This window comes from Eupeodes corollae, chromosome 1 (assembly GCF_945859685.1).
Source record: "Eupeodes corollae chromosome 1, idEupCoro1.1, whole genome shotgun sequence".
In the NCBI taxonomy this organism is placed as follows: domain Eukaryota; kingdom Metazoa; phylum Arthropoda; class Insecta; order Diptera; family Syrphidae; genus Eupeodes; species Eupeodes corollae.
The window spans coordinates 276375636-276399815 of record NC_079147.1 but is presented as its reverse complement, the minus strand read 5'-3'; the positions used below and the strand labels follow the sequence as shown (position 1 = coordinate 276399815).

At 34.6% G+C, this 24180-nt stretch overlaps 1 protein-coding gene across 1 annotated transcript in view; it reads right to left on the bottom strand.

Moving 5' to 3' along the window:
- Positions 1-417: 417 nt before the first annotated feature.
- The window catches only part of LOC129940797 (organic cation transporter protein), a 31645-nt gene continuing 7882 nt past the window's right edge, over positions 418-24180 (bottom strand). Inside the window, exons 2-11 of the mRNA XM_056049279.1 lie at positions 19320-19536; positions 18987-19245; positions 7574-7680; positions 6898-7491; positions 6720-6840; positions 6561-6654; positions 5123-5223; positions 913-993; positions 731-841; positions 418-664 (exon numbers count right to left, since the gene is read on the bottom strand). Of these exons, the coding sequence (XP_055905254.1) occupies positions 620-664; positions 731-841; positions 913-993; positions 5123-5223; positions 6561-6654; positions 6720-6840; positions 6898-7491; positions 7574-7680; positions 18987-19245; positions 19320-19462 (1656 nt within the window). The 5' untranslated portion in view covers positions 19463-19536 and the 3' untranslated portion in view covers positions 418-619. The remainder of the gene's footprint in view (positions 665-730; positions 842-912; positions 994-5122; positions 5224-6560; positions 6655-6719; positions 6841-6897; positions 7492-7573; positions 7681-18986; positions 19246-19319; positions 19537-24180) is intronic.

Here is a 24180-nt window from a genome sequence, read left to right as displayed (position 1 = left end):
CCGTTTTGTCTCCGACATTCTTCCTTATTTTTATAAATGATGTTTTGTTTGAATTTTCTAACTCACATAATTATTTCGCTGATGATAGACATTCTATCTAATAAATAATTGGACATCATCATACGATTTACCTGGCAAAATATAAATCGTTGTTTTGACCCCACTGTGCGGCGCTGGCGGAGCTTCAAAAAGTTAAGCTTATTTTCGATTCCAAACCAATTTTTAACGTCTTATAATAATTTAAGTTTAAACATTTTTTTTTACTTTATTTTTAAATATGCTTTTAAATATTTTAAACAATATTTTTCATATCAATGAGATAATATAAATCTTTAATAATATACTCATAAAATTATCATTTTGTTCTAAATATTTCTTATAAGAAATATAAACACAAAATATATATCAGTATTATTTAATTTCGTCGATGAAACCTCGAAAAGAACTGAAATTAAAATTGCTTATTATTTTTTTAATATAAGTTACATGCATTTTTTAAATGAAAAAAGGAGGAATTTAAGTAAAAATGATATTTTCTGAGTATTCTAGTGTGTCAAGTATACTTTTTTAGTTTCATCGACAGTTATTGTATAATTTAATAAAATGGAATTATTTAATTTCATTGATCATCGACATCAGAAAGTAATGATTTAGCTTCTTTTACCTATGAAAATAATTAAGATACAATAAATTCGATACTTTTTAGTTCAGGACGAAATTTTTTTATTACCGTATCTGGAAGTTTTCTTTGAAATGTCTCAGGCAAGAATAAGCCCAAAAGACCTGCTGATAGAGATATACCACCAAATATCAACAGTGGAAGCGTCTCGTAATATATACCCTTTAAAAAAAAGACAATATTGAATTTAAATAGTTAATTGTAATCAGTTGTTATAGATTTTTTGTTCTTACCAACAATGGTACAAAGGGAGCCAACATTGCCCCAAAACGGGCAAACGTTGACATGCAACCAACTCCACCACTTCTTATGATCTAAAATATTAAACAAATTAATTTAATATGTATATATGTATGTATGCATGTACGAATAATCAAAAAATTTAATCATATTTGGAATTTTTCTTCAATCCCTTAAATGTCTTGATGGTGAATTTAATAAATCTATGCTTTCTTAAAAACAGGGCCGAATTTAGAGGTATAGAGGCCTCGGGACAATTAAGGAACAGAGGCCCCCTCACTCCAAATTATTTTCAAAATAAAGTAAATAATTTTTTTTGATCGAGTTTTTCAATATATAATTTATTGGGAAACCAAGTAGATTCCTTTAGTATTTAACAAACATGTATAAATATAAACGGATAAGAGAATTATCTGAAAATAAATTTTAGGGTTAACGAACCGAACCTTTCGAGCTTTTTTCGCCGAAAAATCGTTGGTGATTTCGTTGAAAATCTCGGAGTTAATCGCTTTCAATGCTCAGGAAAGCATTAAATAGACGGTTTTGTCCAATTGTGGTTCAAAACCTATATTAATTAACTTTTTTAATGTAGCACTGAAACTTTGACTTTCGAGAATTTGGTAGTAAAATAGTTTCGGCGATTGATCTGTTCCATAGTCCTTTTCCTTTTTGTATGGACACAAATTGAACCAACTCATTACCAAGACTAGGCTCTAAATCATCCGGATACACTTTCACCATTGCTTCCTCTGCAGGGTGTACATTTTCAGCATAAATCTTCTCGATGTGATTCAGGAATCCAAATATCAAACGTACAGCTTCATAGGCTTTCTTTCAGTAGTTGAAACAGATAGCTGGTCAAACACTGGGATGAAGGCGGATACTTTGTATTTTTCCTTGAGTGACAGATCTACGTCGTGTGCTTTCCCGTAATCGAGCGGATTCTGCCCCACATTTCTCGTTCTGGTGCGGGTGCGTGATTGTACTTAACATGTTCATCAGTATGGGATATTTTTTTGGCTGCTTCGTCGTATTTATCAAAATCATTTCGTTTGGATTCCACGAATGATTTCAATGATTCTAGTGCACGCATTGCCGATTCAAGAATCATTTCCGGGTCTTGCAACATCTTGTTTGTAGGCTTTAATCGCTCCAAGATATCGTTCCAAAATGTTGCATACAAAGCGGTTTCGAGACCACTCATCTTCTGTAGAAGGTGCGTTTCTTCATTACTCACGATGTCTTTTTGCTCTTTATTGGAAGGTTTTCTGGTTAGAGGTTATTCGATTTCAGTTTCAGATCGACAAGACCAACGAGTGTCTCTGAGCTTTTTCAAAACTAAGAACTGGCCACTTTTTTTCTCCGATAATTTCTCAATCAGAATTCGGTCCCGCTCTGTACTGCCTGTGAAAAACGTGTACAAAATTTTGCACGAAATCAAAGAATTGAACAACCGATGCACAAAAGTTAGCAACTGCCTTTCCCAGCAAAAAAAAAATATCAAAGGAAAAGATGTTTACATCCCCCCGTTTGTAGAAAATCAATCCGGCCCTGATTAAAAGTCTTATTTAGTTTTTCCACCGATACTTATAGAGTTTTAAGCGTACTTAATAACTTTTTAGAAACGTATTGTTTTTAAATGATAGCTTTGTATATAAAACCTTAAGTATTACCAAGTGGCTACGGCGCGCGTGCTTGGCGTTTGCAGTTTTGTTTGACTTAACTTTTTACATTAAACTTCCAAACAGTTCCATAATAATACTATAGATTTTACATACCACTAAGAGCATTTCTTGTCATAAAAACTGAATTCTTAAACTAGTCGTTCGGATTCGGCTTAAAACTGTAGGTCCCCTCCATCCCTGATAACAGTACTCGCACACAGGACTGGTTGAGAGTTGCAAGCCACTAGGACCAAGTTCTCAACGGACTGTTGCGCGACCTAATTTATTTATTTTATGAGAATGCTTATTTATTTTGCCCCATGGAATTCAAAAACAGGAGATCAACAAAAAATCGATTTATTTTAACCATTTAAAACCTCATAAGCTAGTGTCTACGTAGTCTAGGCAATCTTATGGGCTAAATTCATCTACAAAAAATGAGATCAAACTTCCCTTCTGACGTAGTGTACAAATTTCGTCTACAAAGTTAGTGGACACTGATTTTGACGTTTCACAATCGGCTGATTTCAAAATGAAATTGATTGTTAAGTATTTCAATATTAATATTCATAAATCACTGAAATTATGTTTTTTATTTGATTTTATTGAATTTAAAAACAAACAAGATAATTTAAATTTATCAAAGCAAAAATATTTCTTATTTTATTTATTTGCATCTGTCAATAATATGACAGTTTCGGGTTGATTGTAGTTAAATTTTGCATTCACAAAGCTTTATGAATACGCTCAATGTATTTTTCAGTAAATTCTTTCAAATCACCTTGAAAGATTTGCCCCATTGCCATTTAAATTTTAATCTGCCAGTTTGATGTACGTATATGAAAAGTTTATTGAATGCCATTCATTTGTAAAAAGTTTGTTCAAAATAATTAAAAAATAAGTATTCAAATTTGGATATAACTCCAGATAAATTTGTTCGTATTTTACTTTACATTTTTCTTATGGAATACATCAAGTAAAAACAACCTTTTAATACAAATTTGACAGTTTAACTGAAAAAAGACTATACAATAGGCGGGTTCAGACAATATACAATACAATATAAGGGACTTGATTGCCTTGCTAGTTCTGATTGGCCAGCTGCCAAAAACTTGTCTTCCAATTAAGTCGACTTTATTGGAAAGTTAGCCAAGAAAAATATTTCTTACTATCAAGTCAAGTCAGCTCTACTTAATATGTCAAAATGTAAGCTAAGGTTCAAAACTCGGTAATTTCATTTAAAGTTTTATGTAGGTTCCTTGTCAAATTGAAGAAGGAACAGTTAGTAATAGTTTTGTAAACAATTATGTTGTTGGTATAGTTTTTGCACGATCAACTGAATATAGAGGTTAGTGAAGTAAAGTTCTACTTTTGAAATGAATGACACTCTTAAAAGTAACAAGTAGCCTTGGATAAATAACGTTCAAAGAATTCAGTAAACTGTAAATGATAGCCTTTATGATGTCTGATAACCTGTCCAATGGCATTTTTTTAATTGTCTGATGGAATCTTGACACAAAAATGACAACTCTCGAGTTTGACACTTACATATACAAATGGCTGCGTTCAACCTCAGACATATAGGTTATCCGGATACCTTTCTGTTAGTGTTTTACGTGTAAAATAACAGCTGATCAAAAACAGCTGAAATGTCAAAAAAGGAATCCAAAGATATCCAAGAATTTATGGGGTATGTAGGTATCTAACAGAAGAGCTGAATCAATCAATACATGGTTGAATTTCAAGAAAATTGATCTCAGCTTTTTGTATTTGTTGGTCAACAAAAAGGTACAAAATGTTAATTGAAGTTGTATTTGAGGATGTTCTGAACATAATAGACGATGAAGAAGCTATTTGCCTCCGAATTTTAGAAATATGATCTATTTTTTTAAACTTCAAAATTGACTTACATACATATGTATGTATATTGTTCTTGTTTTGTAGATAACCGATTTGCTAGGTCTTACCCAAAAGTCTAGTGTTCAGCATTCTGAAGTTGAAGAACCTCATAGACTACAGATTAAGGTTATCTCTTATTTATTAAATTGTTACGCACCTATCAATTCATCATCGTCCGACGAATCAGTTGAATTATCCATTAAATGTTTTATCTTAGAACAATTTTGAGTTCGAAGCTTAAATGTTTCTCTGTTTTTTGTGAACAGCTGAAAGTTGTTTTTATTTTTTGGCAGGTATCTCAATACAGCTATTTAACTCGTTCAACAAGGTACATAGCTTAAAATCCACGTAACCAAGACACCCCATCTAACTCGAGATAGAACGCAGCCAATGTATGTGGATCAAATTTCTTTTGTTTTTAGAATGAGAACTAACTGTTTTTCGCTACAGTTTTTAAAATTACTTTTCATAATGATTTCTTAAACTAAACAAATTCAACATCTAGTAAAAACGGATTTAAAACCTGAAACCTTTGGTAGCTTTTTTTTTAAAATCAAAATAAAGAGTCTGAAGAACAATTTTAAATTTTCTGTTGGTTATAAAAATAAAAATAATAATAACAAATAATATAATATCTTACAGTTGGCATCATTTCCGCTGTGTATGTGTACAAAACTGCAAACGAGGATGTTATGCCTAATTTTCCTGTGAGAAATAAAGTGATTACTGCCCATTCACTACCTGTTGATTAAAAGATCAAAACAGTTTAAAATGTATAGGTAACTATATTTTAGCATTACTTATAACTTTTATATGAATATGTTATGTTATTTCAAAAAATATATTAGTTGTTAATTAAAGGAATTTGATAGATTGCTGAGTAATTATTCTATCATTGTTTTCCAATTGGATCAAGTTCCGAATGTAGTCCAGTTAATAAAGGTTTTCACCTAAAAAATCCAACAGTTTTGAAACTTGGCACACTTACTAAGGGATGTCTGGTTGATGACCCAAAAAAAAAGTCCCCAAGAAACTGACGTGAGCTCTAGCGGCAGTTAAGAGAAACAAGGAGTTTGCTTCAATTTTTCACGTTTATCTCGAAAACTATTATTTGTATCAAAAAATGTTGATTAACAAAATTAAAGCTCATTAAATTTTATAAAAAAAAGCATCAGTGAATTTTTTTGTATCTCTTATAGTTTATAAAATAACTCTAGCGGCAGTGAAGAGAAACATACGTTTTTTTTTCATTTTTCGGGTTTATCTTGAAAACTATTTGTCGTATCAAAAAATAATCTTCTACAAAATTAAAGGTTATAAATAACTCATTGATGGAAATCATTTTGTTTTCTGGTGAACAAAACATTAACATCTTTACTTATCACTGCAACGTTTGCAGTTTTCACAGATTTTTTTTATTGAAGTTTGAATAATTAATATGTCAGCATCTTCAGGTGCTTCTTTCACCTCTATTCCTTGGTTACAAAGTGAAGTGGATAGAAAAGGTATCAATCTTGACTTATTCTTTTCGTTGGAAAGTAAATCTATTTATTTCACGTTTATCACTGTTACATGATCAAATTGAATATCGACTGACTTCTTAAGTTTGAATGAATAGATGTTTATTTCGACTTAGTATACATTTGCAGTATCATATCCTCTTTATAAAATTTTACATGACCAATTATTAAAATTCCGGGGTTATAACTTTAACAACTGAAATGAATTCCATCTAGCGATTTATACGGTTTCAGTTTTTTATATTACTATTTTGTCTCAATAGCAAATATTTGTCCGTAAGTATCACCAATTTGAATAGAATTTTAATAATTTAAATGAGTTATTGAAACGTGTATCGTTCTGTTTTTAGTAGGACATAGATTTTAATTGTCAATAGTAAAAAGATGATAGCTGCCCAAAAAGCAAGCAAAATGAAACCTCTTATTGGAAAACCCTAAACATTGAAAACAATAAATTTTGTTGTTTTCAACTTTTAAATCTGAACCAACTAAATCTACATTGTTTTAAAATCTCATATTTTATAGGTTATAAGCTTTTCAAATGTAGATTTTTCTTACTTTTTGCAACGTATCCTCCCCCGACACAAGTAACTGCTGAAAGAAATAAAGATCCAGAGAGGGACCATCTTCTACCGAATTTATTTAGTATTACCTGAGGAAGAAAAATTAGTAAAAAACAAAATTCCGATAACCTAATAATGGTTCATTAAAACAAACCCATGCCAATGAATATCCAGGAATTTCGACAAGACAAACAAGGGCAAAATTAATATACTTATTGCCACTTAAGTTCGTAGCATTCAATGAAAGGCCATAAAATACCAATGAGTTAACTGCCCTGAAGGCAAAATTATGAGACTTTTGTGTTTTCTAAAAAAAAAAATGTAATACTAACCAGATATACAGCAACAGAGCATATCGAATACATAACGTCTTCGATTTAAAGACAGCTTTTACAGCTTCAAAAATTTCAGTCTTTTCGTCATCATCCATTTTAAGTTTGTCACTTGTTGAACTATTCGAATGGCTTTGATTGATATTAAATGAATTTAATAAAGACAAAGATAATTCTCGTTTATTAACTTTGGCAGCATTGGTTATGATTTTTCTAGCCTCCTCAAAGTCTTCACGTGCAATTAACCAACGAACTGATTCAGGAACTATCCAATAATAACCGATAAAAAATAATGGTGGTGCTGACAGAACAATCTGAAGTAATTGCCAATCGTGTATTAGCCAGGCTGCTAATCCAACTAAGGCTTCACCAACAGCGTAAAAATAATTTAATACAATCGATGACATTTCTCTGCGTTTGGGCCCGACCATTTCGACACCGATTATAAATGCCAATGGATAAACACCTGAAGTGCCAACTGCGTTTAGAAATGCAAATACGAGAAAACTTTCGTAGTCCCATGCAAGACCTTGTAGAACTCCAGTTATTGCCATGAAAACAATGCAAGCTACAAAAATAACTTTTCTTCCAAATCTTTATTTTTTTTTAAAGGAAATAAGCATTTTTAATTAAGATGAGAAGTGAGATTTGATTGTGAATGTGGAGAAAAACTCACCTGTCAGCAAAGAAACCAGAAGCTGCTGTTCCTGTCACTAGTCCAGCAAAGTGCATGGTTCCAACAAGGGCTAATTTCCAAGCATTCTCTGTACAGGTTAGTCCCCACTGAAAACATATAAACAAACAAAATATTAAATTCAGCTTTTTTTAATGAAAATTATTGAAAATCTATGAAATTGTAAATGCAAATTAAACTAATACTAAACTATGTACATATGTCGTAAAATCTACTTAAATGTAAACATTCAATGGCAACACTTAAACTCTTATACTTTTTATTTTACTTTACTATATAAAGGGTGATTTTTTGAGGTTAGGATTTTCATGCATTAGTATTTGATAGATCACGCGGGATTTCAGACATGGTGTCAAAGAGAAAGATGCTCAGTATGCTTCGACATTTCATCATGAATAGACTTACTGACGAGCAACGCTTGCAAATCATTGAATTTTATTACCAAAATCAGTGTTCGGTTCGAAATGTGTTTCGCGCTTTACGTCCGATTTATGGTCTACATAATCGACCAAGTGAGCAAACAATTAATGCGATTGTGACCAAGTTTCGCACTCAGTTTACTTTATTGGACATTAAACCAACCACACGAATGCGTACAGTGCGTACAGAAGAGAATATTGCGTCTGTTTCTGAGAGTGTTGCTGAAGACCGTGAAATGTCGATTCGTCGCCGTTCGCAGCAATTGGGTTTGTGTTATTCGACCACATGGAAGATTTTACGCAAAGATCTTGGTGTAAAACCGTATAAAATACAGCTCGTGCAAGAACTGAAGCCGAACGATCTGCCACAGCGTCGAATTTTCAGTGAATGGGCCCTAGAAAAGTTGGCAGAAAATCCGCTTTTTTATCGACTAATTTTGTTCAGCGATGAGGCTCATTTCTGGTTGAATGGCTACGTAAATAAGCAAAATTGCCGCATTTGGAGTGAAGAGCAACCAGAAGCCGTTCAAGAACTGCCCATGCATCCCGAAAAATGCACTGTTTGGTGTGGTTTGTACGCTGGTGGAATCAAATCAAATGGGGTGGCGCAACAGTCCGTTGTGAACCAGGGCCTAGTGACTTACATCTCTCAACCATTCCTGTGTGCGAGTACTGTTGTCAGGAATGGAAGGGACCTACAATTTTGGGCCGAATCCGAACGGCTAGTTTTGAGAAAGCACTTTTTCATGACAAGAGTTACTCTTGAAGGATTTGTCAATTCCTCGCAAGAGGCAGTACCCGCGAAAATTATTTTTTTTTTTTTTTTTTAATTAAGGTAGCAAAGGCAGGGATTGAACCCAGACCCTTTGCATGACAGTCCAACGCACTAACCATCATGCTACGGGTACTACACGCTGGTGGAATCATTGGACCGTATTTTTTCAAAGATGCTGTTGGACGCAACGTTACGGTGAATGGCGATCGCTATCGTTCAATGCTAACAAACTTTTTGTTCCCAAAAATGGAAGAACTGAACTTGGTTGACATGTGGTTTCAACAAGATGGCGCTACATGCCACACAGCTCGCGATTCTATGGCCATTTTGAGGGAAAACTTCGGAGAACAATTCATCTCAAGGAATGGACCGGTAAGTTGGCCACCAAGATCATGCGATTTGACGCCTTTAGACTATTTTTTGTGGGGCTACGTCAAGTCTAAAGTCTACACAATTAAGCCAGCAACTATTCCAGCTTTGGAAGACAACATTTCCGAAAAAATTCGGGCTATTCCGGCCGAAATGCTCGAAAAAGTTACCCAAAATTGGACTTTCCGAATGGACCACCTAAGACGCAGCCGCGGTCAACATTTAAATGAAATCATCTTCAAAAAGTAAATGTCATGGACCAATCTAACGTTTCAAATAAAGAATCGATGAGATTTTGCAAATTTTATGCGTTTTTTTTTTTTTTTTAAAGTTCTCAAGCTCTTAAAAAATCACCGTTTATTTCAATTGCTAACAAAATGTCGAATTCCATTTATCAAATCGAGAACTTGAGCGATCAAAATTATGATTCGTGGAAAATTCTAGTAGAGGAAACCACATTATGTTCTACGAAAGACGAAAAAGCCCTTGCTACAATAATTTTTTGTAACATTCGTAAATAAATTATATTAAAAATTGTGAGACGTCGGCAGAGGCTTGGGAGAGTAATGTTCAGCTACATATTAATTCTTTCTTTGATTTGGCAGAGAAAATCAAGGAACTAAACATCGAGCTACAAGATGAACTTTTGGCGATTATCTTACTGTCGAGTTTACAGAGCGCATACGAACATTTCATCATAGCAATTGAGTCACGAGACAAGCTGCCATCGATCGAAGTATTGAAGGTTAAACTTTTTGAGGAAGGTCAACGTCGAGAAGATAATAAGCCAGCCGAGTATTCGTCAGAAAGAGCATTATATTTGCGTCTTAAGCAAAAGAAAAATAAATATGGAAACATAAAATCTGCAAACCAAAAATGTTCTCAAACGAATAGATCGTCGGACCAGCCTTCCTTTAAAGGCAGGTGTTTTCAATATAAGCGCAATGGCCACATGGCATCGAACTGTCACGAAAATAAAAAACACACATCTAGTGTTGCTTCAGCGTTTGCATTGTTAAGCTCTATATGTACCAATGAATTTGATACAAATACATGGATTATAGAAAGTGGGTCCACGAGTCACTTTTGCTGTGGCAGAACGAGCTAGCTGCTTGGGAGTTAATTAATTCAGCGGGAATCAGCAATATATGTGATCTATTACCGAACAAAAATATCACATTAAAGAACGTCTTATTTGTACCCGATTTACACATGAATTTTATTTCAGTAATCAGAGCTACTAATGCTGGAAATTAAGTCTTTTCAGATAAGCGTGCAGAATTTATTGACATGTCATCCGTTGAGTTGCTGTGCGCAACCAAGGTCAATAACATTTATGTTTTGTTTTGAAAAGAGAATATGAGATGCTGCAGGTGCTGGTGGAAGCCGCGATACTGGAGATGTTGTTAGTGCGGGTGTTAAGAGCAGTTGTTGCTGTTGGTACATGGGATAAAGTTTTTGCATTGTGGCATCAAAGGCATGAGGTCTGAGGTTGAAAATGTCATCTTTACCGTTTGCATTATCAAAAAATCCACAGCGATATTTGTGGGCCGATGAGGAATGTATCAAATGGAGGCACAAAATACTTTATAAATTTCTTCGATGATTATTCCCATATGATTTTTGTCTACTTTTTACGTCAGAAAAGGGAGAGGCTTCAATTTTTTAAGGCGTTTAAGGTAATGGCAGAGACACAGACTGGTAACGGAAGATAGAGAGAATACGTTAAGAGTTTGATAGTTTTTTTTTTAAATAATGGTATAAAACATCAATTAACTTCTCCTAACAGAACTCTTTTAGAGATGGCGCGTTGTATGCTGAGGGCTGAGGCCATAAACACATCTGTTTATCTGAGAAACAGATCACCAACGAAGTTATTGGAGCTTCAAATAACTTTCGAAGCTTGGTTTGGATTTAAAAAAAAACGTATCTCATTTGAGGATTTTCGGATGCAAGGCATATGATCTTATCGAGTCATCGAAAGAAGAAGAATTCGGTAAAAATAATTTCACACAAATCGATTCATTCAAAGTAGAATGTGATGAAGCCGTATTTGAAGATGCTCTCTGACAAGAGCATGAAGACCTGTGCGAAATTGAAATGGCCGTTGTTAATAAAGGTGGTGTTGTTGATTCTGCACAAAATGCTGTTGTTGCTGTTGTCACACAAGATGTTGTTGCTGGTCAGTTTGTCGACGTGGCTGTTACTGTTTTTGAACGTGAGCCTAATCAAGAATATGAATTTTCTGATAATGACATTCCTGTTGGGTGTGATGATGAATTCGAGGACTGTGAAGATAATGAACTACAAATGTGGCCAGTATACTAAAGAGGCATCTACTGAAAATGGAAACCAGAAACTTTGAAAATAAAACAAAGAAAAAGTCAAATTTAAGACGAAGGTCAAATTCTTTGAATTTTATGATGAATTTTGGGCAAAATTGTGAGAATGTACCAAAAACCGTACAGGAAGCCCTTCGTGGTAAAGACTCATAATTGTGGCAGAATGCTATGGCTGCTGAATTCATTGTTAGATAATAAAACCTGGGTTTTAATATCAAAAATTGAGCGGTTCAAAGCTAGACTAGTAGCTAAGAGCTGCAGTCAAAAGTATGGCCAGGATTTCACTGAAACTTTATCCCCAGTCAACAGGTATGAAACAATAAGGCTGGTAATTGTCTTGGCCGTAGAGTTTTAACCGTAGAGTTTTGCTCGTACACCAAATTGACATTACCTCTGCATTCCTCAACAGTGAGCTAGATCAAAACATATGGAACAAACTGAACATTTTGTGAGCAAAGAACATCCGAGAAAAGTATGTAAGCTGGTGAAAGCCTTATACGGACTATATCATAAAATCTACTTAAATGTAAACACTCAATGGGAACACATAAACTCTTATACTTTTTATTTTACTTTATATGTATACATAAATACTTAACCATTCCTGAATTATACACTGAAATATAAACTCGTGTCTTTTATTTATCTACACTAGAAAATATCCGTCAAAAATATATACAATGGTATTTTCCATTGGTAAAATAATAATCAATTTTTGATAAAATTAATAATTATTGATTTAAAATCGAATTTTAAGATCGAAATCTAATGATTTTACCATTCCCAGTACTAAAAACCAAACAAATTAATTTTGTATCTGTCAGTTTGACAGAAGTGCGATTTTTCTTTCCTTTTTATTAATGGACTAATTTTGTAGTTTTAAGTTAAACCAACATAAAAGTAATAGTTTACAGTTTCAGTACAGTTGACTGAAAAACACATTTTTAGAAGATTTTGTATAAGTAAAGTACAAGTTTAATAAAATCATCCAGCGCATATGTTCACTTTAGCCACTTTAAGAACGAAGATGAATATAAGGTTTTTCAATAAGAGTTTTCATTTTGATTAAAAAGAACGAGTTTTCTTAAGAGAAATATAATGGATTATCCATTTTCCGGTTTCAAAAGTATAGGGTTGATTGCGCCATCTGTCAAATTTTTCAGTTGAAAATCTGACATTTACAAAAACGGATCGCTTAACTCTAGCACAACGTAAACAAATTGTTAAAACCTACAACAAAAATGGTGATTCTGCCACAGCCACATATCGTGCTTTAAGAGGGATGGATGGATTGGTTACAGATATTGTAAGGCCTGTGCATCATCGTGAAAAGTTGCCAAAGACCCGAATGTGTCGATTCCTCGACGTTCTGGGGTATTAGGAATTTCTTACGGCGTGGAATCTACACCTAAATCTACATCAGTTCACACAACAACTGCAGCCAGCTGACCATTCACAACGTCGGAGATACGTGGAATGGGTACTTGAAAAAAATTTTCTTCAGCGACGAACCGCATTTCATGGGTATGTTAATAAATATAATATTGTCGTATTTTGGGTTCTGAGAATCCTCAAGTAATTGAAATATGCAATTACATCCACAAAAAGTCACCGTTTGATGCGCTCTTTAATCCGGAGGTGTGATTGGACCTAACTTCTTCGAAAACGACGATGGAAGTATGCCAAAGTTATTCCAAAACTCAAAAATTTCAATCAAAAATAGACCTGAAGATTTTAGGCCAATAATATCATACCGTGCCTTTCCTTGGTAGAGGATTTTAAAATCTGAATGCGAAGTCAGACAGGGCTGTATTCTGTCGCGAATATTGTTTTTGTTGCGGTGATAAGCGATGTACTGCACGCAGTTTTCTCAGGTGGCGGAGGGATCCAATCCACTTTGACATGCCATTAAAAGCGGCTGAAAATTAATTCCGGCAAAACAAAAATGTTCAGCCTTGACGGTGGAAAATGCGTAGAGCTTTCAATAACTTGGAAGTATCGTCTCCATCGAATGCAGACTTGAACAAGACGTCAACTGACACATCGGCAAAGCAAAAGCGGCGTTCGATATGCTGTCAACAATTTGGAGGAATAACTCTATCAGCTTAATAACAAAGCTACGACTGTTTCACACAAATGTCGAATCTGTGCTTCTTTATGGGCGCAGCACCTGGAAATTTATTCAGCCATTACTAGAAAGCTGCAAACTACTCTCCGAAAAGGTAACAACTGCATTGCAGTCGAAACTCACACAGGAAGGAAGAGCTGGACGACATAGAAACACATGGCGCAGGACAGTCGAGGCCGAATCAGCGCCACTAGGCAAGAGTTGAAGGGATCTGAAACACATCTCCGGAAAACGCGCACGATGGCGCGTACGCAGTCGAGGCCCTATGTCCCTTAAGAGGTTCCCAACCCACTTTACAGGTCTGAGGACCTAAGAAAGTCATTAAATGCCTTTCCAAAGTTTTCAAAATTTTGAGTGGAAAAGTCCTTATCCCCGTCCTAAACAGTGCAGAAGTATGGACTATGACAAAAGCGGATGAAAGCACCTTGGGTCGTTTTGAGAGAAAAGTTCTTCATGTAATCTATGGTCCCGTATGCATCGAAGGGGAGTGGAGGAGAAGATGGAACGGCGAGCTGTACGGGCTGTACAGCGACGTAGATTTAGCTAGAAGGGTAAAAGTCCGACGACTAAGATGGCTGGGTCACGTAAAGCGCATGGAAACCAATGCTCCGGCCCGGAAAGTCTTCGAATACACATCCCACAGGACAGCGCAGTAGAAGAAGACCGCGAATCAGTTGGTGCGCACAAGTGGACCTCACAGAACTTGGAGTACGAAATTGGAGACATCTACCTAGGGACCGAACTATATGGAAAAGTTTCTTATGTGAGGCCCTAGTTCACACAGGACTGCAGCGCCACCTTAAGTAAGTAAGTAAATGAAGTCTAGGAATGTTATCAATCGTGATCTGTCCTCTGAAAATTATATCAATGCGGTGGTTAAACGTATATATCGTAGATTACGTCAGTTTTTTTCCAATGTTATTTGCATTTAGTTCGAGCTTTAATTTTTTCTGCTTATCGATTACTTTTCTGTCCAAGACTCAATTTCAGTGCGTTTTGTATATGGCCTTCGCAAATTCTAACATTTTTCAAGATTTTCATCGAATGTTGTTCTTTAAGGCAGTACATTAATTAAAGGAAATGTATTTTTCTTTTGGCAGCTGGCTATTTAAAATGAAGACTCTTATTGGAGAACCCTACATTTAAATATACAGTACCGAGCAAAAAAAATGCAACCGAAAAAGTATGGTACAATCTTTAGCAAGAACTAAGTTATTTTAAATTATAATACTTTGAAATTTAGCATAAAATGTTCAAATTAATTTTTTTCCTTAAACAGATTTGAATTTTACCCAATCTTACTCCATGAAAATAGTTATTGTAAAAAATGTTCCTAAACTTGGATCTTAAGCCAAGCAAAAAAAATGCAAATTCGTGGAAAATTTTAAAAATAACGGATTTATTCATCTTATTTGAAGAAATTTTGTACTTAAATATTTTAATATTTTGTTGCGAAACCTTTATTGGCAATAACGGCGCGTAACCTTTTAGGCATTGAGTCAATCAACGACACCAAATAGCTCGCAGGTATTTGTTCCCATTCAGTCCTTATTTGTTCCATCAACTCGGTACAATTTGAATGATTTCGCTTTCTTATCTCCCGATCTACACGATCCCATAAATTCTCTATGGGATTGAGGTCGGGAGATTGTGCTGGCCAGTTCAAAACATGAACCCTCTTCTCTTCTAAGAAGTTTCTTACCAAACGGCTGGTGTGTTTTGGGTCGTTGTCGTGTTGAAATAAGCTGTTTTCAGGCATATTCGTCAGCAAATGTGGAAGCATATGGTCTTCCAAAATGCCCTTATACATTTGGGCATTCATCCGGCCGCTTACTTGACAAATCGGGCCCACGCCTTGACGAGAAAATGAGCCTTTGAAAAAGCCCAACTACAAATTTGATTTCATAAATATTTAAAATTGCTTACCCCACACCATTACTGACCCTCCTCCATGTTTAATTGTCGGAACTTGATATCTAGGGCTGTACCTTTGTCCCGGGGGCCTTTGCACTTACCTAATGCCATCTGACGAGAACAAGTTGAACTTGCTCTCATCACTCCATAAAACTCTTGTCCATTGCTCACTTGTCCAATGCATATGGCGCTTTGCAAAATCTAGCCTTTTCTTTCTATTGATGGAACTGATGTATGGTTTTCTAGCTGGTCGTCTTGCATACAGTTTTGACTCCACTAATCGTCGCCTAACTGTTATCCCCTACGTTAACATCAAAATGTTCATTCATGTCCTGAGTAACTTCCACTGCAGTTTTAAAGGGATTAACTTTAACCTGCCTTATGATCTCACGATCTAATCTGGAAGTTGTTTTGCGTGGACGGCCACTTCCCACTTTGCGATTGATGTCCCCTTGTTCCCGATATCGGGATATAATACGCGATATTGTTGATGTTGCTACACAAAACTCCAAAGCGATATCCTGCATCAATCTTCCGTTGTTAGCAGCGTTAATTATTGCTTTTTTGCATCCAATCGATAGTTGCTTCTATTAATTGCATATTCTAATTAATTGAAACCAAAGAATAAATTTTATGTACCTAACTTCCTAGTCATATTTGCCATTTGCATTTTTTTTGCTCTCAGTAAAATTATGTTTTTCTAACTAAATGTAAATTTGACAACACTAGAGAGAGACCAATTACATATTGCTATTATAAACAGAATGCCTACACAATGAGTACACATATCCGAAACGGAAAAACAAAATTTTACCGTTACGAAAGATAAAGCAATAATAATTGATTTTGGTGTGACTGTTTGCATTTTTTTTGCTCGCTACTGTACATATCAACAATAAGGCTGTTGGATAGTTTTCCTTTTAACAAAACATTTCAAAATAATAAGCATTTGTACAGTACATGTTCCGTAGAGCTTTAAGTTTGAATAAGTTAAGGGTGAACTGGATAAAATTTACAACGTTTTTTTTTTAAATGTTTACATAAATAAATACTTTCGCAAATCTTGTGTTTTTGCATTAAAGTCACTTAAACCAAATTTTACTTTTTATCAGCTATGACATATTTGTACTTCTTTTATTATCAGTTTTCGTACCAAGTAACCCAACAACTTTCCCTCATTTGTTTCCTGAGACTTATTATTAACTTCCCATAGGAAGTTATTGTAATGGGTCCGATTTGTCAAATTGAAAATTTTGACATTTCTCGACGTTTCAAGGTCCCTAGAGTCGAAATAAAAGATTTTTAGAAAGATGTCTGTGCGTGCGTGTGTACGTACGTTTGTACGTCCGTACGTCCGTACGTCCGTATGTCCGTACGTCCGTACGTCCGTACGTTCGCGACGTTTTTTTCGTTGTCCATAGCTCAAGAACCAGAAGAGATATCGACTTCAAATAAATTTTGTTATACAGATAATAAGGCAGAAAGATGCAGAAAGGGCTCTCAAGAAAATTGCGTGGGTGGTTTTTTTACTATAGCAGTTTGAAAAAATGGTGAAAATTTTGGTTAACCCTAAATATCTTACGAACCAAAAACGCTAAAGACTTGAATTAAATTTTATATAATAGATTGTAACGTGATACTAAACAGGTATATTTTTTGAAAAAAATCAATATAACGGTTTTTTTTTTAAATCAATAAAACTGAAAAAAAAAATTTGTCACCTAAAAAATTTTACGACTGAAATATGATTTTATCTCTAAAACAATTTTGTGCAACGAAGAATAATGTTTTTGACATCCGATAAGATTTTGAGAAAAATCTAATTGACAGTTTTTTTATAAAAAATAAAAATCTAAAAAAAAACATTATTCAAAGTTCGTAAAAATTGAATATCGATTCAAATATCTTTTCAAAAACTTGAAATTAAGGCTTCAATTTTATTTTATCTTATAAGAAATATTGTTTTCAACATTCTGAAAAATTTTGAGAAAAATCGAATTGACAGTTTTTTTTACAAAAAATAAAAACCTAAAAAAAAAATTTATATAAGTTGGTAAAAATTGATTTTCGACTCGAATATCTTTTCAAAACTTTGAGATATTGGCTTTAATTTACTTTTATCTTTCAAAAAATTTTGTTGTCAACATACAATTAAAGTTTGAAAAAAATCGAATTGACAGTTTTTTTTACAAAAAATAAAAACCTAAACAAAAAATTTATAAAAGTTGGTAAAAATTGATTTTCGACTCAAATATCTTTTCAAAACTTTGAGATATTGGCTTAAATTTACTTTTATCTTTCAAAAAATCTTGTTGTCAACATTCAGTTAAAGTTTGAAAAAAATCGAATTGACAGTTTTTTTACATAAAATTAAAACCTAAAAAAAAAAAATTATAAAAGTTGGTAAAAATTGATTTTCGACTCAAATATCTTTTCAAAACTTTGAGATATTAACTTTTATTTACTTTTATCTTTTAAAAAATCTTGTTGTCAACATTCAGTTAAAGTTTGAAAAAAATCAAATTGACAGTTTTTTTACAAAAAATAAAAACCTAAAAAAAAAATTATAAAAGTTGGTAAAAATTGATTTTCGACTCAAATATCTTTTCAAAACTTTGAGATATTGGCTTTAATTATCTTTTATCTTTCAAAAAATCTTGTTGTAAACATACAATTAAAGTTTGAAAAAAATGGGATTGACAGTTTTCTTTCCAAAAACTAAAAACCTAAAAAAAATAATTTATAAAAGTTGGTAAAAATTGATTTTTGACTCAAATATCTTTTCAAAACTTTGAGATATTGGCTTTAATTTACTTTTATCTTTCAAAAAATCTTGCTGTCAACATTCAATTAAAGTTTGAAAAAAATCGAATTGACAGTTTTTTTACAAAAAATAAAAACCTAAAAAAAATGTATAAAAGTTGGTAAAAATTGATTTTCGACTCAAATATCTCTTTAAAAATTTTAAGTATTGGCTTTAAAGTAATTTTATCTCATAAGAAATATTGTTGGTAAAATTTTTAAAAAATCGAATTGACAGTTTTTTTTTACAAAAAATAAAACTCTAAAATAAAACAATACCAACTTTTACTTGGTAAAAATTTACTTTCGGCTCAAACAGCTTTTCAAAACTTAAAAATATTGGCTTGAAACTTATTTTATTTCACAAAAAATATTGTTTTCGATATTCAGTAATTTTAATATAAAAATCCAACAGTCCGTTTTTTCATATAAAAAATAAAATCTACAAAAAGAGTACGCAAATTTGGTAAAAATTGATACGAGTACATAAAGACAAACTTTTAAGCAAGACAAATCGACAGACGGGATGGGAAGTTATCAGTGTGGGTCGCATCCCAGCCTCTTTTTTGATATGTAGTGAGAAACTCTTCATATTTCTGAACTATTCTTAAAACACCATTCTATGTAAATTCTGAATAAAACTTACCTCTTGAACAATTGTCCGTTCGTTTTTATCAAAGACCCATTCACGACATTTCACTTGTTTCATTTGATTGAACTTTTCCCTTGGACATGAGCCAGAAACATCTTGTATCGATATCGAATCGTTAAGCATCACTTCATAGCGAAGACATTTTTCTGGTGTGAATTTTCCTTTACTATTTGTACCGGGAGTTGCATTCACCAGCCAAGGTGGATATAGCTCGAAGTCTGTAGAGCTTTCACCGCATTCGGGCACCAAGCATCTAAAAATTATGTAGAAAATTAACTAAAAAAGTTCACAGTACTAGAAGATATGTCGTAAAGGCACTTTGCTTACCTATAGTTTGGTGTACCGGCAGTAAAGACGTACGATAAACTATTTGCTGCAGCAAACATTACTGGCAGACAAATTAGAAAGTAATTTATTTTCTGATATCGTCCACATTCACCGATTTCCTCAAGAACTCGATCGAGGTCCATATTGTGTGTTTCCAACCAAACCGAAGAGAACTATGTGTACAACAAGTCCGAAGTGAGAATAAATTCTTGTTGAGCTAAATTGAGTCACAGAGAAAATAAATATCAAAAAACAAAAAATCATCATCATGGATTTGTGGTGAAAAGAGAAAAGTCAATAATTCTTTAAATACCATCTAGTTTCTGATTATTCTAAAGGATATGATATTGGATTCAAGTAAAAATTGATTAAATACGAACAATCATATTCTGGTATATCCAATTCGATCGAATGATTTGATTCACGTGAATTTTGTATGCAGTTTGTCTAAGATTAGTCTTTTAAATCTTTTCTTTTTCGATTGAAAAACTTTAGGGATATTTTAATATTGTAGAGGCAAGCAAATCGTTAAAATTTTCTTTATAGAACAATTTTTATTTAACAAAAGTTATACAAATGAATTTCATTTCTTTGGGTTCGGAAGTCAAGTTTTCATGTGGACTTTTAAGAGAACGGGTATAGGCTTCTTATATTTTGTATCATTTATCAAAACTAAAGATAGAAATTGACCATGAGACCAGCTGTTAGGCCTAGGTGTCAGGAGTTAAGAATTCGTTTTTAATCTTTTTACAGTATTTTGGAAAATGCTGCGCTTTCTTGAAAAATGATCTTCGGTTATGCACGTGGAATGTTAGGTCCCTTAATTAGTAGAAATCCTCGACTACTATAAAGCAGATAACAACGCCATTCAAGAAATGCGATGGGATGGGCCGGGCAAAAAGAGGATGAAAAACTACGACTGTCACTACTATGGTGATTGCTACCGAGAAAAACCAACAACGTTTATTTCGATGCAGCTTTGTCATTGCAGCCAGACTAAGGCCACAAGTCTTGAGCTATAGGTGTATCAACGAGCGTTTCATGATCATCCTCATCAAGGCTAAATTCAGCAACAATAGCGGGAAAAATAGCTCCACGACAACACTTCCAAAAAAGGATTCAGGCTTATTGATTTTGCTGCGGGGCGAAACGTCATAGTAGCCAATGCGCGTTTGGAGTTCTCCAGATAAATCTACCGTCAGCCAGATTGACCATATTGCGATCGATGCTACACAAGCTTCCAGCATCATAAATGTCCGAACTTTACGAGTAGCAAACATCGACTCAGACTACTACCTCGTTGGAGTTTCAAGACGCAAGGCAAAACAGGAGAGAGCTGAGAGAAGATACAACGTCGTACGGCTACAATTGCAAGAGATCTGGGGTTTCAATTGATAACAAATAACAGGCACGCAAAGTGTCGCTGCATAGAATTAATAGAGCTGCTCACGCAGCTCTGAGTAGAAGAGCAAAGAGAAACACCGACTTCTCAAAAGGAAAAAGAGAGAGCTTGGGACGCGTGCGGTTGAACATGTTGAATGAGAGGTTCAAATGCAGGAATACAGTTCAAAAGTTGTACGAGCATATGCTCAAAGGATGCAAAGATGAAAATGGAAACAATATAGTGGAATCGCCACTATATTGTTTTGTTTATAGTCAATGCTGAGGATATGGAAGGGCCACCTCTGCAGATAAAGATTACCATGTCCAAGCTGAAGTCTCACAAAGCCGCTTCAGCAGATGGCTTTAGTGCCAAGTCTTTTAAAGCAGATGGAGATAATTTGGTTAGGAGCATGCACCAACTTATTTGTAAAATATGGTCGTATGAAAGCATGCCCGATGCATTAAACCTCAGTATTGTTTGCCCGATCCCGAAAAAGGAGACCTTCTAAAGTGCACCAACTATAGAGGAATTAGTTTACTTAACATCGCCTATAAAATCTTCTCTTATGTAATATGTGAACGTCTGAAGCCCATCGTGAACAACCTGATAGGTCCTTATCAGTGTGGTTTTAGACAAGGAAACTCCACAGTCTATCAAATATTCACATTACTGCAGATCAAGGAAAAAACCCAAGAACACCAAATCGACACCCACCATCTTTTCATCGATTTCAAGGCCGCATATGCCAGCATTTACAGGGATGAGCTGTATAGAGCCATGCCTAGTTTTGGCATCCCTGCCAAACTCGTCCGTTTGTGCAGGTTGACTATTGAGAATTCACGCTGCTCCATAAAGGTTGGAAACAACTTAACATAACCTTTCGATATCAAATATCAAAGACAAGGTGATGCGCTCTGATGTGATTTTTTAACATTGTGCTTGAAAGAATAGTGCAGAGCTCACACGTCAACACTAGAGGCACTATCTTTCAAAAGTCTGTCCAATTACTAGCATATGCTGATGACATTGACATAATCGGAAGAACTGAGCGTGATGTCCATGGGGTTTTTGTGAGTATTGAGACAGAGGCGACAAAAATGGGTTTAACGGTTAACGAGGACAAAAAAAAGTACATGCTGCGTGTGATCTACGGTTCCGTATGCATCGAAGGGGAGTGGAGGACGGAACGACGAGCTGTACGGGCTGTACAGTGACGTAGACTTGGCCAGAAGTGTAAAAGTCCAACGACTAAGATGGCTGGGTCACGTAGAGCGCATGGAAACCAATGCTCCGGCCCGGAAAGTCATCGAATCCACACCCACAGGACAGCGCAGTAGAGGAAGAACACCCAACTTGGACCGCAAAACTGGAGACATCTTGCTAGGGACCGAGCTAGATCTAGAAGTTTGTTGGGTGAGGCCCTTTTTCATACAGGACTGTAGCGCCACCTTAAGTAAGTAAGTAAGTTTGTGGGCTTATTGAGAATCAAGATCAGCAAACAGCTCACATCCGTATGTTATTATAGGTAGGACAAGGGCTTCTACCAGCTTTAATTTAATATGGGTAGGTAGTACGGATTTAGTAACAGAAAGTCCTCTTAGTGAAGCATTAATTCTTGACACAACTGTATCGACATGGTTAATCCAAGTTAACCTGTTGTCAAAGATCAAACCTAAATTTTTAACTTGGGAAACATAGTCAATAATACAATTATTTAACATAACGGGAATGAAATTATCTGGGTTTGGTTTGTTTATTGAAATTGGAAGATCTTTCGTTTTTTCAGGATTGAGTTCAAGTCAGTTCTGTGTCAACCAATCATATATAGCCTGTAAATCAATATTAATTTTAGATATTGCATCCTTAAGCATCATCCCAGAAAAACTAATATATAATTGGACATCATCTGCATAGGTATAAACTGACAGCAAAACAAAACAGAGGGCAGATCATTAATGAACAATAAAAAGAGTAAAGGTCCAAGAATTGATCCTTGAGGAACACAATTATTAACAGGGAAGAACGAGGACATTCTACCATTACAAGACACGGCTTGCATACGATTGGTCAAATAAGAGTTAATAAGTTTGTTCGTTGTTAGGGTCGTCAATTTATTATGGTTTACATAGTCTAATGACTGACATCTCTAGCCTTAATAGTAAAAAAGTATGTAAAAGAGAGGCAAGGACAACTTCGAGATTTCATATGACACGTTTGTAATTTCTTTAAAATCGTCCTTGAAATAAGCACTATCTTTCATAAGCCTGTCTAATTGGGGCTCTTGCGAGTACATGCTGTACACACGAAAGGATCTACAACACCGACGACGTCTCGGTCAAAACGTCACCATCTACAGGTTTAAATTTGATGTAGTTTAGGCTATTCTAGCTAGTTTTCGCTAAACACCAGCGCTGAGATCAAACGACGAATTTCTCTTGCTTACCGCTGTTTCTTTACGCTAATAAAGCAATTTAGTATTAAAGCACTCTTTCGAGGGACCAAAGTGTCGCTATATATGACCGCCATCATCTCCGTCCTGCTATACGGTGCAGGAGCAAAAGAAAAGTTCTTCGCGTGATCTATGTTACCGTATGCATTGAAGGTAAAGGTGAAGGCTTTGTCATAAAACCCATGCTCGGGGACGGAAAGTCTTCGAATCCACGCGAATCAGGTGTTCAAAGTTACCTCATTAGAGCAAATGATATCCGACTTTTTACTCAAATTTGTTGGAACCAAATATAGTCCAAGTCATGATCTTCAATCGCCAACCAAAAAGGTGATATACAAAAGGTTAACCTGTTGTGTGTCAAAGCTCTCACTTACGACTGGCAGAACATCCAAGTCAATTTCTATCGTATGATACCTGCATAAGGTCAATGCATTCAATTCTTATGAGGAAGTGATGCATTGACACTTTATCGGTTGCAAAGCAGCACAATATGCCGTCGTCAAATATGCTGACTTCAATTTTTGTAACTCGAATGCGTTGTTCGAGTGCCACAGCAAAGTTGACAGCTGTCAAAAGCCAACGTTACTAACTAAAAAATCAGAAATGCATGACCCTTTATAGTTTTGTTTCACAGAATTACTCTGGGATAATACGTGGTCCCCAACAGGTTCCGTTTTGTTATCCAGCTGGATATAACGCTCCTCAATAACGCCATTGCTGTTTTGCGATTTAGCCATTTGCTCAGCAAAAATAATTTTAATAATTTCCAGTGTTCTTTTCTTATTTCTTAGCCCAGATGGATGGAGAAAAAGTTGTACTTAAGTCATCATATTTAAAAAAAAACAAAGACATGTTTTATTTTTTTCTTAAACAAGAAAAATAATAAGTAAACGGTACAGAGTATAAATCTTTGGTTTGTCTTAAAGACACTTTTTTTTTACTTTAGCTACTTAATTGGAGAGTTGTATGTTCTTAACCACTTTACAAGACTTTTATGAGGGGAACAATAAACTTTCCCCTATTTAGCC